Source organism: Hippocampus zosterae, chromosome 5 (assembly GCF_025434085.1).
Source record: "Hippocampus zosterae strain Florida chromosome 5, ASM2543408v3, whole genome shotgun sequence".
Taxonomy (NCBI): domain Eukaryota; kingdom Metazoa; phylum Chordata; class Actinopteri; order Syngnathiformes; family Syngnathidae; genus Hippocampus; species Hippocampus zosterae.
The window spans coordinates 14216689-14234200 of record NC_067455.1 but is presented as its reverse complement, the minus strand read 5'-3'; the positions used below and the strand labels follow the sequence as shown (position 1 = coordinate 14234200).

Genomic DNA, 17512 nt, shown 5'->3' with positions numbered 1-17512 from the left:
AAGAGTGTACAGTCCAAGTCGATGTTTGAGAGTCTTTAATAAAAGCAGATCCAATGTAAAATATCACCTAGAAATCGTTTACACCCATGCTGGAATGAGCATGCGGCTTGGAACCACTTCTCAAGTTTCAAAACAAATTATTCAAGAAAAAAAATAATACCGTTCGGAACATGCATTTCCAAGCCTCTCACAAAATAACAGTCGTCCCGACAACTAACCAACAATAATAATAATAATAAAAATGAGCAAAGAGCAGTCATTTAACACTATCAAGTTGTGTGTCTTCACTCATTTTTTATAGTGCTTCTTGCAGTCACTTTACAGTTCTCTACAAATAAAACATCAAGTACAATATGATAAATAAAGTTAAATATGAGTAAAATGAATGGGGCAACTCCCATTTAATTATGTTAAGACATAAACTTAGTAATTTCCTACTCAATTTGTGTGCTTTGTTAAAATAATCATATCACATCCAGCTGTCATATTTCACAAGCCAAAATAGGTTTGATTTGCCACATTTTCTCTTGTTCTACCTTCATTCAGTTAAGTCTATGGAACAAAAAAAAAAACAGAATTTCAGTGAAGAACTAATTGAATGCCTGTACTGTATGCAGAATCTCGAGAGTTTCGATCCTGCTAAGAGGGAATGGAATAAAAACAAATACATTTTAGGATTACAGATGCCATACTTGCTCTCCTTCAAAACGGGCACACCAGCTGATGAAAAGAGAAATTCTCAGATGTGACTGACAAGTTGGTATTTCTAAAATGTATTCAGCTAGGCGAGAGGGACGAACTGTCTGAAATTTTTCATATGATGTAGGGTAGCACTTCCACAACTATAATTCAAAAGTGAACATTATGATCTTTTGTAAAGGAGTAATTTCTGCGGTTCTTGGATGTGATCACGAGAGGTCACAATAGTGTGGCTTGAAAAGTTGAGAATCTTAACCAACAGAGTGCACTAGAGACACAAGAGTGCAATCATTCTCAAGCACTGTGAGGTCCTGTGAGAATGTAGCCATTTTCAGTTCATTGGTCCACAAAGATAAACATTTGGTGTCATAAATAATTTCTTTTTATGCCAGCGACCTATAATGATAGGCAGAACAATTAAATACTCTTCCACTAGATGGCCGAAGGTACAATTTACCTGTTGCCAGTCACGCAACTGAATAGCTTTGTGTTCAGCTAAACAGGCCCGACCAAGTCAATTAAGATGAGACGTCATTATTTTAGTACACCGTCGACAGTTTTTGTGGCATCTTCGTTTATTTTTTTTTTCAATTGGCAGAGGTGTGTCTTGGCTCATTAAAATTTGGAATAAATGCATACACATCTTATGACAGTTACCATTTAACATGAAAAAGCTTGTCACTGTTTTTTTCTCATTTGAGAGCTCTTTAAAATGATATTCAGAACCTGCTACATCATAAAAGAGGATATGAAATTAAATCCGATGTTAGTCAAAACCGTGTCCATCTCCTTCAGCTCCCATAAATAAACGGATGATGATGATGATGATGGTGATGATGATATGCGGAGTAGACATCCCGGTGCTTCACTTTCGTAACACTCTTGCATGAGATATAAAGCTTTGGACTATTTGGGCATCTATTTTGGTCCACGGGTCCAAAGTGCAAGTCCACTTCAGCTCACTTGCTGTCGTGCGTGGTCGCGGCCGTTTGCGTCTTGTCCTTGTTGTCTTTGTCGGCGTCTTTCTTGTCGTCGTCGTTGAAGAAGAGGAGGGGGAACATGCCCAGGATGCAGCCGATGCCTACGCCGATGGCTTTGCCCTGCACGCAAATGTGAAAAGTGACTTTGAAATGAATTGAATGCAATCATCCTGTCGTACATCGTCATATCAAAGTCTGAAAAGGCAGATGTGAGATTTGTCTGCCGAATAGCAGGAATAACACACAGCACAACACTCATTTCCTGTCACACCGTTATGAAAGGAAACAACACTAAAAACTCACCTGAACTGTTGCGGTCCGCCTTTTAGTGTTTGACAAATCAAACCGCCCGGAGCTCATTACAACATGTCGCATGCTGTTGAAAAATCTTTCAGGTGAAAGTTCCTTTGTAACATCGAGCGATAAAAAAAGGCCCAATTGATGATGTCTGATTCTTGTTTCAGGCAAAGGGTGAGAAATGAATGCCATCCACGGCTGCAGCTGCTTAAATAGCCCGTTGAAGCAACACAAAGCAATAATGTAGTTTCGCTTCGGTAATCTCTCACCAATCTGAAGTGCCATTTAATTTTAATCGCTGTGGTAAACATGAATTATTGTGTGTCAGGAAAAGGAAAAAATGTGGCAAATATTGGTTCTGCACACGTTGAACTGTGTTGGACCAGGCTGGTCCACCAATATCATGGACTACTCCAGTACACACGCCAATGAGACATCGGAAATGCCGTAACTCAAATATTTGGCGCTGTGTCATGCTTCCCTGCTGAGAGGAGATGCCAAACGCTCAACAACATCCCCGTCCGGAGCCCCCAAGTGACATGGAAGAAATAAAATTACAATTGCGTTCCCTCACAATGGTTGCAAGGTAAGGCAACTTATTGTTTTATTTTTTTTATCAATTCGATGTCACTCAAGGAACTTTGTATGCCCTGTGCCAGTGTGGGAGAGAATACCGATTTGACGACTTCTGTAGAAATCTTGTCATCTTGCTTCACAGCACACTTGTGTCATATCCAAATCATGTTGATTAGAATCTAATTGGGAACAGGACAGGTATGGCGGGTGTCTAGTGAGCTCGGCCTCACAGTGCAGAGATGCGAATATGGCTCTGGCCTTTCTGTGTGGAGTTTGCATGTTCATCTCGGGCCCCATGCCAGCGTGGGTTTTCCCTGGGTACTCTGATTTCCTCCCAAATCCCAAACACATGCATGCAAAGTTAACTGAACACTCTAAATTGTCCCTTGGTGTAAGTGTGAGGGGGAATGTTTGTTTGTCTATGTGTGTCTTGTGAATAACTGGCAACCAGTTCAGGGTGGACCCTGCCTCATGCCCGAAGACAGCTGGCATAAGCTTCAGCACGCCCGCGTCCCTTGTGAGGATAAGCGGGCATGCTGGGTAACAGGGCATGACATTGAACCAAACTACTAGTACGCTGTCAAATGGTTGCAACCCTTACATATGGACACAATGATAAATTAGAAAGGCACAAGACAAGTGCACGGCTGAATGTTTTGATGTTATTTTGTAATACAAATCAATTTAATTGAATCACTTTTAGGTGTGTAGCTACGATGCCTCTACTTGACCACCAGATGTCACCAGTGTGGTCTATTTTATAAGGCTTTAAATCTTTGACTCTGAACAAATCAATATGGCAAAGGCCTCAAAAGCTTCACAAGGCTTCATCAGCCCATCTCCACATGTAACCAATCCATCTTCTTTCAGAATGATTTTGAGGCAGATATTGTAAGAGACATTTTTTCTTGCTCTAGTCTTGCGCCATTTGGCAGAGATCCGCTCTTTTGATTACAAACCGAGTGGGAGCTGACTCTGGTCTGCCACATGTCGGCCTGCTTTGGACTCAGGTCAGGAATCTGCATCCCCAGTCGAGACGCCAAAGCCTCCACGTAACCTGCCAGCCTGAACAGTTCGTAAGAAAGACGCAAAAGAATTAAAATTAAAATAGGGTCCATGTTTGGTTGACTGAAGACTCCAAATTGTCCTCAGGTGTGATAAGTTGTTTGTCTATGTGGCCTGCAACTGAACAGGAAATGTCACGAAATGATGCGTAATATATTTGGTCATTTGCAACCAATAAAGCATGAAGAACACTTTGCCATCCCCCGAAACATCAACATCTTGACAGTTTTATTACTTGGGGTGGAGGGAGTCGAGGAGGCCATAAATCTTTGATCTGCCTTAAATTAATTCTTTTCAATTTTATTTATTTGTTTTTTTTTTAACCTGTGATCATGTCTCCTCTCACAAAATATCAGAAGCCTTTATTTGTCTCACCCATGTCTTCAATCACAGCCCCACCCATTCCATCTATGGGACTACAACACACTTATTGCTGCTTTGCGACCAGGAACAATCAGCAGCCAGCGTACAATCAAAACTGACAGCTGATTATTATTCTACAAGTCAATTCCACGAGTACTGTGGCAGGGTTTAGAAAACAGGATCATATATCACTGCACTTGCATTCCACAATTTTGTGTGTCAAAGAACATTTATGTGAGATGTTTGCTTACAATGGTAATTGTAATCAGACAGGTGCAGCAGCTGGAGAGAAATAAAACAAATTGATTTCACCACTCAGCTGACTTTATTTGTGTTGTCGTCTTGATCTGAACAGCAACGTTAACCTTAACAACTTAATATGGACGGTTGGGTGTCAAGGGATCCTCACAGATCCATACTTGGTACACTGCACTTTGTGGACTTGTGTGCCTACATTCGCCGTAAAGGAAAAGTCAAGTAAAAAGCTTTCTTGACAATAATATATTCTATGTGGCCCCACTAGTCTAAACATGGCATTCTGATTAATAATGCATTTGTGGAATTTGAATTAAGTCGAAAATTCACCCGTTTTTGTTCACCTTGGGGTCGTTTCGCCTTGGATTGCCACTCGCTGTTGACTGAAAATAGCATCATTGTGCCTAAAGGCTCATTTTAAGAACATCGCCTGACCCAATCCCAGAAAATAGGTGAGCCATAACAATTGTTACCCGAGCCCTTCAACACTGCGGTGTAATTTACATTCGGTGGCACTTGGCAGAATGGCTGCCCTTTAAGATGGATAAAAACGGGTGGATTTTTTTTTCAACAGATGTGGTGTGAATAGGCTTCAAATAACAGCGCTAATAGGAAGTGCTATGTGACAAAGTTGTATCCAATCCAATCCATATCTGACTTACCAGCGTTTGGTAAGTATACCTTGTTAAGTGTAAAACATCTTATCACATGTTATGTATACGTGCCAATTGTCCTTTTACTCATTTGATCTTTTTTCTGTTCTCAGATCGTGATTTTGTATACACATTCAAATTGTAAATTTGACTTGATCAAATGCAATATGAATATCGGTGGTGAGAATTGTAAGGCATTTTATGTTGACACACTAACAAAGTGTCAAATTGTGTATCTTCATTAAAAAGTGAACTAAAGTGGGCCAATCTTTAAATGAGTCCCACATCTGCTTGACAGTCACCAACATGAAGTGACACTAAATTAACCTATTCTTGTAACCCGATAACACGATAAGCTGTCCACTAAGTGCTGTCCCTGAAAGGGCTAATACTGTAGTCAAAAAGTGTCCGAAAAACGACCCTTAATGATTCATCTGTGATCTTGTGAAGGATTTAAAAATTGAATTGCTACTGAATCATTCATCACTAAAGGGATTGCTGAGGGGATGTGGAACCACTTGGACTTCCAAAAATATTGTGACTCAAACCGGGCCGTCTTTCGCTGACATGCAGTTCTGGTGTGACAAATTTATTCGTAACGATTTCAGTGACATATTTAAAAGTCCCTCAACCCCTTCGTGTCACCCAAAAGTTGAGTCAGTGGGGTTGGAGATTAAAAATATCATATTTTGAGAAGGTAGGGTGAAGATAATATTGGCTAAGTAAGTCACTAAGTCACTAAGTAAGAAGAAACTAATCATCAATCCTTTCTCGACACTGCTTATCCTGCTGGGGGTCAGCGGGGAGCTGGAGCCTATCCAAGTAGACTTTGACTGACAAATTCACTAAAATGAAAGCGTTCACATTGAATCACTTCACGATGATGGATGGCCCCAAAGACAAATATGGTCTCAATGGGGTTATAAGTTTCTTACGTACTGAATAAATAAACATATTTCCACGCCGAGTGAAAACCCCCCCACATTACTTCACATCCTTCACAAAGTGCACTGCAAAAGTTGTAATATGCATTTTTGCCTCAAGTCGGACATCATGAGTCACAAAATCTCAGTTCAAGTCACTTTGTGTGCATCTTGAGTGTGTCTGCGGGCGAGCGTCTGCTTTGATACGTGTGTGTGTGCTTATGAGTGTGAACTGTTTCCTACCCGAGTCCTGCCAAATCTGACACCAAGTTGCCAAGAGCAGCAGCTGAGGAAGAAACAGACGAGAGGGTCAAAATATTAGACATACACTCTGGCTCATGCAATGCAGTTCGAGAGCAATGTAAACTACAATTACAAAAATAAGCACATTAATACCTTCATAACTAAACATCATCTATAAAAAGGCAGACATTTACAGTGAGTGGATCCTCTGGTTTGCATCTTCAGCTCTTGCACTTTAAAGTCCAACAGTCTTTTCCAGATGGCAACATTGTTGTTAAACAACATCCAGGATTATTCATCTCTATTTTTTTTTTTTTGGCATTTGGGATGATACACCTGGACATGTGGCCAAAATGAGCCACCGAGGATTTGAGCTACGTGAAGTCAATGTGTGCCAGCATATCCTGATAGCCACTCCGTAAAAGCGGAGTTCAATGAGCAGATCTATCGCACGGGGTGGCACGCTTCTCCCTGCCTGCAGTTCACAGCTGCAACATGAAAACATTGACTCTTCGGTCCGCCTCCACATGTTGGTGCAGTCGCACACTGACAAAAATAGTCATTTTGTAGTGGTGGTGGAGAAGCTTGTATATGAGTGAGGACAAGGGAGGGTTATGAGACTATACCAAACAGTATAGCATTTCTTATTAGTCAGCAGACCATTTAGATTTCACATCCTGTATTTTTAGTTCATAATTACAGCTTAATGATGACAAGCATTTCCACCCATATCGCAAAGGTGTCTCCAAGTTCGCACCTCACAGCCCTGTACTCTACCAAGCCAACTTGATATCATCCACCCGTGGAGGTCTGTTTGTGGTTACTTATGAACCTAATTTGCTCATCTTGACCTCCCAGCTGACAGGACAAATCACCAACGTGTCTTTTTCCACAATACAATCCGCGTGCATCTCGCGTGCCACGCTTAAAGGAAATGAGTGGAACCACTATGATTGGCGGCGAATCAAATGTGTTCTCACTCACATCGCCGCAAAAATACCGATTTTTGCGCCTGGTTACAAAAATACCAACACTTGTTCTAACCGTCCTCCACGCAGATTTAAATAGCTCGCCGTGCTAACTTGCGCTGGGCACACAAATGGAGCTCTACGTCTTGAACTGCAATCAAGAATATCGCCCACCAAATATAAAGCCAGTGAATAAATGAGCAATGAAAATAAATATTATCAGAGCTTCCCATTGGTCAGATTGTGCTTTCCATCATAATGTCTTCTGAAGCAGTACAAATGTGGTTTTTCAAAAGCAATCAAAAAGGCAGGTTTTTTTTCACCAGCCAATAAATATTCAAAAGCATAGATTACTTTGCCATGGTGCACCCTTCATCTGCGACGTGGCAAGGAGTCATTTACACACATTTGCATCCCAGAAATGGAGTGATGGGTGGACTTGCCCGCCGTCTTGACACTAGTGCTCAATCACCGTGGGAGTGGCCATGACAAAAGCATCGGTTTGGAACTTGAATGTCACCAACGTGGCCGTAATGGCATCTCACGAGTTGAAAATGTCAGGCCGAGAAAAGAAAAGAAGCTGCTAATGCCTTTTAGCGAAGGGTGCTTGTGGGCTTCAGGCATGAAATAAACTGCAGCAAACTTGGGAGTCAAAGCTCGACTATCAAATATAAAAGGCAGCAAGAAGTGTCAAAGAGTCTGCAGCTCTTATCAAAACGACATCTAAAAACCGTCTCTTTGCAGCTCTGACCGCTAATCTTTTTAAACTGAACACATAAGAAACGATTCTTGAAAAAGTTTACAGTCACATACCTTTTGAACCAAATTAAAATAATGTGTCATCGGATTATTTTTGTCATTCCTTGACCCTTTCAGGCTCCCTGTAAACTGATAACATGATAAGCTGTCCACTGTAGTAACCACTATCCCTCAAAGGGTTGATATTATTTCTTAGGGTTTTTATTTTAGTTTTTTCCTGCAGATTGCGCTACATTAGATGCACACAAATGTTTTATTATTTTTACATTTAAAAGTTGGAACCTGGAAAGGAAACTTGAGGGCTGGTTCAAGTCAATACCACAAGCCTACTGGATCCAATTTTACAAGCAGGAAAAAGCAAGAGGGTTCTCTCTGACATAGAGCAATAACCTTGAATTGAAGGCAGTCAGTGGGAACTGAAGTAACTATTCATGATGGTGACTGGGCTAAAGAGGACCAAGTACTCATCTGACCGGGACCGACTCATCATCTTATGTAAGATATTACAGGATTTGAAATAAATCGAAATCTATATCTGAAAATGATATCTACTGGGGACATCTGCTCTAAAGACACACAAATGAAATGTTGTAAACTAAAGCAGTCTCATCTTAATTTGTCATGGAGGAGTCACAGTGACACGTTTTTCTTGTCTTAAATAAATTATGCATGGCGATGCAGTCATGCTCTTACCTGCCATAGTAGAAATGCCAAGGATCACGCCGATGGACAACTCAATTTGTGTGCCCTGGAGGATAACAAACACAATGAGTAACTATGATAATTCAGGCAGGTCTGTGATACGTGTATTACTTTTGTACAAATGTAGTCTTGTATACAGTGTGGCTTCTTTGAATTCATTTTTTAACCCTTGTTCTTTTCATGTTATTCACAATGAAGTAATATCAAGAGGTGGTGGTTGCTTATTTCAGGGCTCAGGCGTTGGTCTGAGTTAAATTATTACAATTTGTGTTGAGAACTACTGTATTTGATCATTACGTTAATAAAATCTGGATTGATGGTGAAACTTTGGCAAGAAATGTGAGGAGTAAGAGCACGGTGGCCCCTAACTTGAAATTTAAGGGTGCACACAGCCGCACACTATAAGTTGCCAAGTACTTGTACATATTCGTTCCACTAAATTTCACTGCATTATTCATAAATGGGCTGAAGTGTGGAGCTGAAGTTCGTCAGATAGAAAACGATTCAAGAATATTCATTAAAAAAAACACACACACAACCCAGAATTTACTGGTCACACAGCACCAGTTGGATGAAAACTTTAGTGGCATTGTCTCAAATTTTAGGAACAGAAAAATGCAACTATTTAGGGCAGTCTGGAGCCCTGCACAAATTGATCCAAGTTTTGCAAAACTAATAAAATATAACAGGTCATGAATCATGTCATCATAGCTTTAGGAGGTGCTATAATTGTTAGCTAAGTACATGACAGCACATCTGACTAGAGGTATTATGTTGCATGAAAATTAGGTTCCATTTGCCATCTTTTGTTTGGTTGGCCTTGAGTAAGCGTAATGAAGGATGATGAGAGGAGCATGTGAGATGTGATGCAGAATGAGATAGAGAAAGGTGCCAAGATCAGACAGACTGCAAAATGATTGAGTAGAAAGTGACACAGTTCCATCTGGACTGTTGTCTTTCTGTCGAATGACTTTATATTTATTTGTGTGTATTATATGTGCCATACATGTTTTTTTTTCACTTTGGGATAATGGATTGAATGGAGCTCCTTGAGATGTTCAAAGAATGGGATATTTTTCATCAGCTAACTCTGCTTTAAACCTCTCCACAAGTTGATCTCTGACCTGTCTGGTGAGTTCCGTTATTCTTCATGATGCTGTCTAACAAACCAGGGAAGCCCTCACAGAACAGGTGTATTTATAATAGGGCTGCCATAAACGATTGTTTTACTAGCTGACTAATTGCCATCAGTAGTCACAATGAGTCGACAAATTGGATCATATGTAAATCGCAGCATCCTGTACCAGCAAGAAGCTGCAGCCATCAACTAACAGGTTGTATTCTTTTGTGTCACTTGTGTTTTTTGCGCCTCTAACGGGCAGCACTTTTCACAGCCCCGTTTTATTTAGCGGAGGTGTCGGCACTGTTGGACAGTCTTCGCTGGCGCGCTTGGATGGATGGCTTGTTGAGTCAAGGATGAGAAGAGAGGAGCATCGGCGCGGAGCGCGGATGCGTATTTGGAACTAAGAGTCGCCGCTTGAAACGGATTTCCATGTGACAGGAGAATTGAGCCAATCTCTTTTTTTCGTCAATGGACGTTACAACTTCTTCTGGGTCTGTATAAATTAATGATAGACAATTAAGATGATAGGGCATTCAACTTTCGATTCAAATTTCCAGCTTTTACCAGCATTTCTGACATTTTTATAAATGATGGTGCAACTTAAAGGCGATAACATGGCCTTCAAATTTTTAGCTGTCAATGTTCAGTGCTTTTTTAAAATGGAACCAATAACTAGGCAGAGTTGCACTAACACTATGAAACAATAAATACAAAAATAAATATTTCCTCCTGAGTACCAAGCCTTTTTATAATGTAGAGGGCAATGAAATCCAATGAGTACAATTATGAAAATGCACTCAAGTAAACACTTAATTTTGTCCTGAGTTAACCTTTATTCAAAAATGTTTTGTTCTACTTCGCTGGTGAACAAAATTTAAAAGTGGTAAATCAATCGACAAAATCAAAATGTGATATGGTATGCACCTGAAAAAAAAGATCATTCAAAATTAGGAGGAACATATTTTTTTAGCACTATAAATTTGGATATTGGAACTCTTCTGGATATTGGAACGGATTAGGGGTGACATGGTGTTAACTGGTTAGCCTCACAGTGCACAGGTGCAAGGTTCAATTCTGGCGCCGGCCTTCCAGTGTGGAGTATGCATGTTCTACCCGCGCCTGTGTGGGTTTTCTCCAGGTATTCAATCCCTGGTACGTCTTCATATATTTTATTATTTATTTATTCCCCCCCACACATGGTAGTGTTAAAGGGTCTGAAAATAACTGGGGCTGAATTAGTTATTCAGTTACAGGAATAGAATCCAACTGCGTGTAATTTACTCTTAGTATAAATTACGGCTGCGATGATGATGATCAAAATTGTTGACAATTAATTTAATAGTCGTTAATTTATGTATTCATTTATTTGGTGCTTTGTTTTCCTCTCGAAGCGACCTGGGCTCTCGCTTCTCCCGTTGGTTATGCCTTGTTTGTAATGCAAGTGCGCAGTTGTGATCAAATCCTGGCCGTCCGTAATGTAAACAGAAGCATTGTGGAAAAGGCAGTGGCATGGCTAACCTGAGCAACAGGCTCCGAAACTTCAGACACATTTCACCAAACATACTTAAATCAGTGGCACGAGGAAAATGTACACGTCAACTCAACGGAATGTAGCATTATCATCGCATTAACGAAACGTATTTAATTTCAGTATGTGTTGTCAGACATTGTCGAATGTGTAGTTTCTTAATTGGTTTGCAATTTGAGCATCTGTGTATGCGGGGTGAGTCATGTGTTCATTGAAAGCTAAGATATTGTATATCTGTCATTTGAAATCTACATGGAAATATATAAAACAAGAACAAGTGGACGTAGGCATTACGTTAATTGGAATTGTGCCTCGGACGAAAAGTGAAACCCCGGCACGAGAACGTCTTACTCAATTTCAACGGTTTCATCAGGCTTAGCAACTACTCCATTTGAAACTTACCGCAACAATCATGATACAGTTGTCCAGGAATCCAAATCCGACAAAAGGGAGTGCATTGTGCAGAAGAACTGAAAAATAACAACCACAAACATCATGTCAACGAGAACTATATTGAAACATTTTGTTGGAAAGAAGAGCTTGACCTCATCAGTTAATTCCAATACATTAACACCATTGCATAATACAAGAATCACAGTTAACTTATGGTTCAATCATTGAAAAAAAATAGATAAATTAAAAAAAAAAAAACAGGCAACAATTCATGTACTGGATCTCATTTAACTGTGCAAGGACAATTAATAAAATGTGTGTTTAGAGTACCGTATATAAAGTAGGCGTGAGGGTTGAGTATTTCATTTGCTTGAGAAACTATTTCTAGTGGTAACCTATTTTGGTTCAGACGTAGAGGAGGTCTTCCATTAATGGCCTCTTCGAAAGTAATTATCAAAATGGCAAGAGCAAGGCAACAATCATCACATTAGAGAAAGGCTTTTGTGGGTGAGTGAGTGCAATTTTCGAGTTCCAGAGATTGCTGGATGAGCTGATGACTGTGTTAATTGTTAGTGTTTATTTGAAAACTTCAGATGAAGCGTGAAACACTACATTTCACCACCACATAAGAAATATTTAGCTTTACACTTCATCGGACTGAATTCAATTCAAGGTTGCTATAGTGAATGAAAAAAAATAAATAAATAAAAACTTGAAAAAAAAGATAACTCACTGAAACAACATTTTGTGTTTACAATACTCATAAGAAATGTATAAATTTAGCAAAAAGGCCCCTTGGCAATGAATCCAATAAATAATCTTTTTTTAAATTTCTTTCAAATGTGTTCATTGTGGCTTGGCCGTTTTTACAATAGCCGTACGGCCAGAGAGAACAGAGGTTCCAAAAGTAGTTTGGAAATAGGTTGCTTTCATGTGAAGTCACTTCCACTTTGTATTTGATCACACTCACCACCAGCTAATAAACAATGTTGGAATGTCCGCCGAAAAATTAGCCTTAGCTAGCGTGTATGGGTCAATTCCTCCCAACAGAGTCACTTTCAGCCAGTATTGTGGGTCGTAGATCAGCTGGCAAGTCATCAAAATACTTTTGAGAATGCCAAACTAAAACAAGTTGATCGACGCTGTGAACAGATGTACCTGCGTGCGTGCAACGCGCGTGTAACCTTCCAAAATGGTGGTGGTAGAAAAAAAACATCTCCCAGAATGCCTTAATTAATGAATGCCGTAATTCGCTTAATGTGTGTTGCCTTGAAGCGACGTCATCAAGATGTGCTTGATATTGCTCCTCTTTTCACTCAAAGCGGCCCGTCATGCTACATGAAGTATACTTAATTATAATAAAACACAAGCATGTGTCCTTTTATCCTATCTACGGTATCTATGAATGTTACAAATAAAAGCAAGGGTTTTTTTTTTGTCTCACACTCAAAAAATCCATCCATCCATCCATTTTCTGAACCGCTTAATCCTCACTAGGGTCGCGGGGGGTGCTGGAGCCTATCCCAGCTGTCTTCGGGCAGTAGGCGGGGGACACCCTGAACCGGTTGCCAGCCAATCGCAGGGCACACAGAGACGAACAACCATCCACGCTCACACTCACAACTAGGGACAATTTAGAGTGTTCAATCAGCCTGCCACACATGTTTTTGGAATGTGGGAGGAAACCGGAGCACCCGGAGAAAACCCACGCAGGCCCGGGGAGAACATGCAAACTCCACACAGGGAGGCCGGAGCTGGAATCGAACCCGGTACCTCTGCACTGCGAAGCCGACGTGCTAACCACTGGACTACCGGGCCCCCCACTCAAAAAATGGGATGTATAAAATGACTAAAACCTAACACTAAAACTAAGAACTACAAAAAAAATGTACATTAAATGGTCCATTTTGCAAAAATTATAATAAAAACTAACAAACAACAAAAATAAAACAGACTAATTTTGAAAAACGTCAAAACAAAATGAAAAACCCAAAACTATCATCACTGAATTACAAATGTGCATTGCAGGAGACGAAAAAAACTATTGCTGGCATTGTTCATCTAAGTAAACTCACGAATACACACATGCCGTGAACAGAAAACAAATATTTATGGAAAAAATGTGTACTTCTTACCATATCTTAACTGTGCTGCAGTAGGTGGAGCAATGTCAAGCTGCCCTGTTGACAAAAAGATGATAAAGTACGATCTAGATCAAGAGTTAAACATCTGTGGGAGACCTTTGAGAAGAAATCAAACATAAGAATAATACGAATAAGAAAACCTTTATTCGTCTCACAATGGCAAAATCGCCAATTTACAGCAGCAAATGTATGAAAGGAAGAAAGTAGGACAAAAATTATAGGAGCTGCTGCAAAGGCAGCCACTCTCGCGGCGCCATGAAAGTAATATGGAAAATATGAAAAGACCACATGAAGTGCTGTGATAAAAGTGAATCAGGCGGAATCTCTCCCTTGGTGACTCCTTCACAGAGAAAGATGAGTGTCTGAACTCATGCATCGCATTGACTGCAGCTGGTGGGAGCCTGTACATGAGAGCCTTATTTAAGTATCACTTCAGTCGTGCTGTCGCCGTTTTATTGTAACGTGGCAGTCTTCTATTTCTTTTTACTTATTTTATTTTGTAGTTAACACACAGCTATAAGATGGCATCTGTATTCCTACCTGAGTATCCACCAGAGGCTTGATCTTATTTCTTTTTTTGTCCATTATCTCTGGACTACTTTTACATAATGCTACCTATTGTTCGGACTGAGCGCTACTTGACTAGCCATGCCTTGTGTTACAGGTTACATTTAAAAGGTACAGTATAGTTTGCAGTATTAAAATAAAAAATAAAAAACACTCGTCATTTATTAAAATTAATTGTATGACATGGGAGTGAAAAAAGGTCCCTCTATGGTGCTAAATTATGCTTTGAATTTCATTTGTAATTATTATTTGTTATTCTGTCATGCCGTGAAAAAAAAACTAGCCAGAGACTGTAGAGAGAGAGACTGTGACCTAGTAACCTGCCTATTATTTTCTCGAGCGCACACACATAGTCAGGCTTGCTCACCTTCAGCGACATTGGCAGACTTGCCCCATCTAGTTCACGCATTTATCTCAACTCACCGGAAAAGCCACAGTAGAATCTAATGGAACCTGTAAACCTACTGTATGTTATTTGGTAAGTAAGCTATTTTATTAACCGTTGAGATTGTTGTTGTTATGGTTCCATGTTAGTGCATGTCACTGCCAAGGGGTTAAGTGGCCCTAAATATGATAATTTGCACACTGGACTCTACAAAAGTCTCTTAGTCGCATACGCTGTGACCACAGACACACAAAAGGTACTGTTGATGTTTTCTCATTCCGGAAATCGAAGCAAAATTCCAAATTTGTTAAGAGTATTCAAATAACTTGATAGCTTGACGTCACCAAATTTTACGGTTGCGTCGCTGAATTAATGTTCTAGCTGTAAATATTTTGCCTTACCCTTCTTACTACCTTACATGACTAGATGGCAATCTCTTGACAAAGCACTTTCACCCGTTGGTGACAGGGAGATAGCATGCCAGTGATAAACGGTAAACAGTGCATTATCTGCAAATGAGAAATTGACAAAAAGGGAAATAAATGAAACAGTACCTTGCCGTATGCCGACAACCGAAAACAAGATCAACCTAAAGAGGTTTTCTCTCCCCTTAGTCCTCTAATCTCTGAAAATGCTTCTTCTGGTCTATTCGTTGCCATTGCTGGATGGATGTGGCAGTTGGGACAACACTCGTCATACACTCAACACACAGCAGCAATTTGCTGCAATACAAAAACAACGTAACTGTCGTGCTTCATGGCTGTGCTGTACAGAACAGACAGAAGCAGACAATGACAGTTGCTTCAAAGGCTGAGGGCAATGAAATGGTTTCCTTTGTCAGGTTCTGTGAAATTAGATTTGTTTCACTCAGGTCTAAGGAAATTGGAATCCAATTTCCACATGCGATTTATTCTGTCACATGTCTCGGCGCACGGAGTGGAACACACAATTTACAGTGTTGATTTAAACTGTGACTTTACAGTTTTAATCAAGTTGTGTTCACGTCATTAGAGTCTTGTCAAATACTGCTGTATATCAGTTGCTTTTGTGCTCCCGCGTCTAGTTTCATATCCTGCATTCTCCATTCCTTTTAGGACGCTGTGTCACGTGACGAGTTTCTTCTATTGTTACAGAAGAATAGATGGGAGATTTCATAACAGCACAGATTGTCTTTGTCATTGGCTTACATTCCACACACCAAAGGCACACATTAGTCAGACTGGTGACGCCACTTGAGATTTCATTTTTAACTGCAGCAGCAAATCCATACCAAAGATTAAGGCAGTGTGAAATCACTTAACAAGAAGTAAAAGCACTTGAAGGGTTTTCGGTTCCAAATTAACGGGAACCTCACATCACAATTTATTGGCTGACATGGCTCACAAAAGGCCACCGGTGTAAAGCATTGATTGTGTGGCATCTAAAATGCCACAGTGCTTTCCTACTCTGCTCAGCAGAAAGGAATTGCGGGGAAAGCCTTTAATGGACTGTGATGAGCAGCTATGCACGAGCAAGGACTCCGCAGCAGCCATGTACTATTTCCCTAATTGTGTATCCGCATCCTGCAGCAATGCAGGAGATAACTGCGAGCTGATTAGAGCTGTGTTGATAGATAAGACTTTAAATACACATTTGTCAACAGAGCTGTCAGCTCCAACAACACCCCTGAAGCAGCACTTTCACATCCTTTAACATTTTTACAAGAAGTGGTGCAGCGCCCACACGCACACATGGGACTTCATCTAAACACACTAGTCTAACCAGCGTAAGTACTATGTCTGCTCGTTTGACTCAATTTTGCTTTTCGCTTATTTGGTGGGTATATTTGACATAGTGCCCTCTGGAAGCCAGAGAGACGGCATTTACCATAGCGGTGAGCCGGAGGGGAAAAAAATGATATCAAAAGCTCAATTGAGCTACCATGATTATGTCGTAGATTTGTGTTTGTCTTGTGTACCTCAAAACCTTTTTTTGCATAGTCATTACTCATACTGTACGTGTTAACGATTCTCCAAAAGTCGACTGCAACGCAACTGATTGGTGAATGAAAATCATTACGGTTTGTTCCCTTAGTTTGAACATTCTTCCATATTGTGTTCCTTTTCACTCAAATTAAACAAATATTGGATAAATAATATGAATCAATATTGAGACCCACAATAGCAGTTTTACTCGTATATTTTTTTTTATTAATTGGCCACTTACGTTCACACTGTTATATTTTTAGCACAGCTGTACCACAGGTTATTGATCCTGGGAGATAAATTATTTAATGTTTCCACGTACCCCCTGCAATGTGCTCACATATCCCTAGGGCAGTCATCAAATAGGGTGGCGGTGCAATGCCTTTGGCAGGGGATCGTTGCATATTACACCAGGGAACAGGCTTAATAAAATGTAATTATACATCCACTACAGTAGGTGGCAATGGTGTTCTGTCTGAAAAATAATTGCAGTGCTGATATTAGTGCTCACATCATGATGTGAGATCAAATTCTCCTCATACCAAGGCATTCAAATTATTTCGTATCTGACCATAGATTGTCACCATAAATGCAAACATTTATTACAGGGACACCAAGACTTTTTTTTTGTCCTGAACATTAAGTGTGAGTAATATGACCATAATTTGTATTTCATTACGACTGAAGTTGTGTAGGGACATTTTGAAAAAAAAAATCTGAAATGCAAGCTCAATAGTAGCCTCTGCATGAGAAGAAAAGAAAAACAAATGCAGAGGTGTTGTTCTTTTCAGACTTTGAACTGGCATTTGATTGCTTGTGCGTGTGTGTGAGAGAGAGAGAGAGATAGAGAGAGCGAGGGATTCTTGAGGAATGAGTTTTCATTAAGTGACATTGAGATTCAGCACAAAATATGAGCAGATGCTGT

At 40.1% G+C, this 17512-nt stretch overlaps 2 protein-coding genes across 2 annotated transcripts in view; one reads left to right on the top strand and one right to left on the bottom strand.

Annotated features, from left to right (window-relative positions):
- The window catches only part of LOC127600853 (F-actin-uncapping protein LRRC16A-like), a 692893-nt gene that overhangs the window by 443320 nt on the left and 232061 nt on the right, over positions 1–17512 (top strand). The window lies entirely within an intron of this gene.
- Positions 19–17512, bottom strand: part of LOC127600893 (transmembrane protein 65-like) — a 34157-nt gene continuing 16663 nt past the window's right edge. Inside the window, exons 3-8 of the mRNA XM_052065782.1 lie at positions 13663–13707; positions 11537–11604; positions 8475–8529; positions 6055–6097; positions 3512–3617; positions 19–1799 (exon numbers count right to left, since the gene is read on the bottom strand). Coding sequence (XP_051921742.1) covers positions 1659–1799; positions 3512–3617; positions 6055–6097; positions 8475–8529; positions 11537–11604; positions 13663–13707 — 458 coding nt within the window. The 3' untranslated portion in view covers positions 19–1658. The remainder of the gene's footprint in view (positions 1800–3511; positions 3618–6054; positions 6098–8474; positions 8530–11536; positions 11605–13662; positions 13708–17512) is intronic.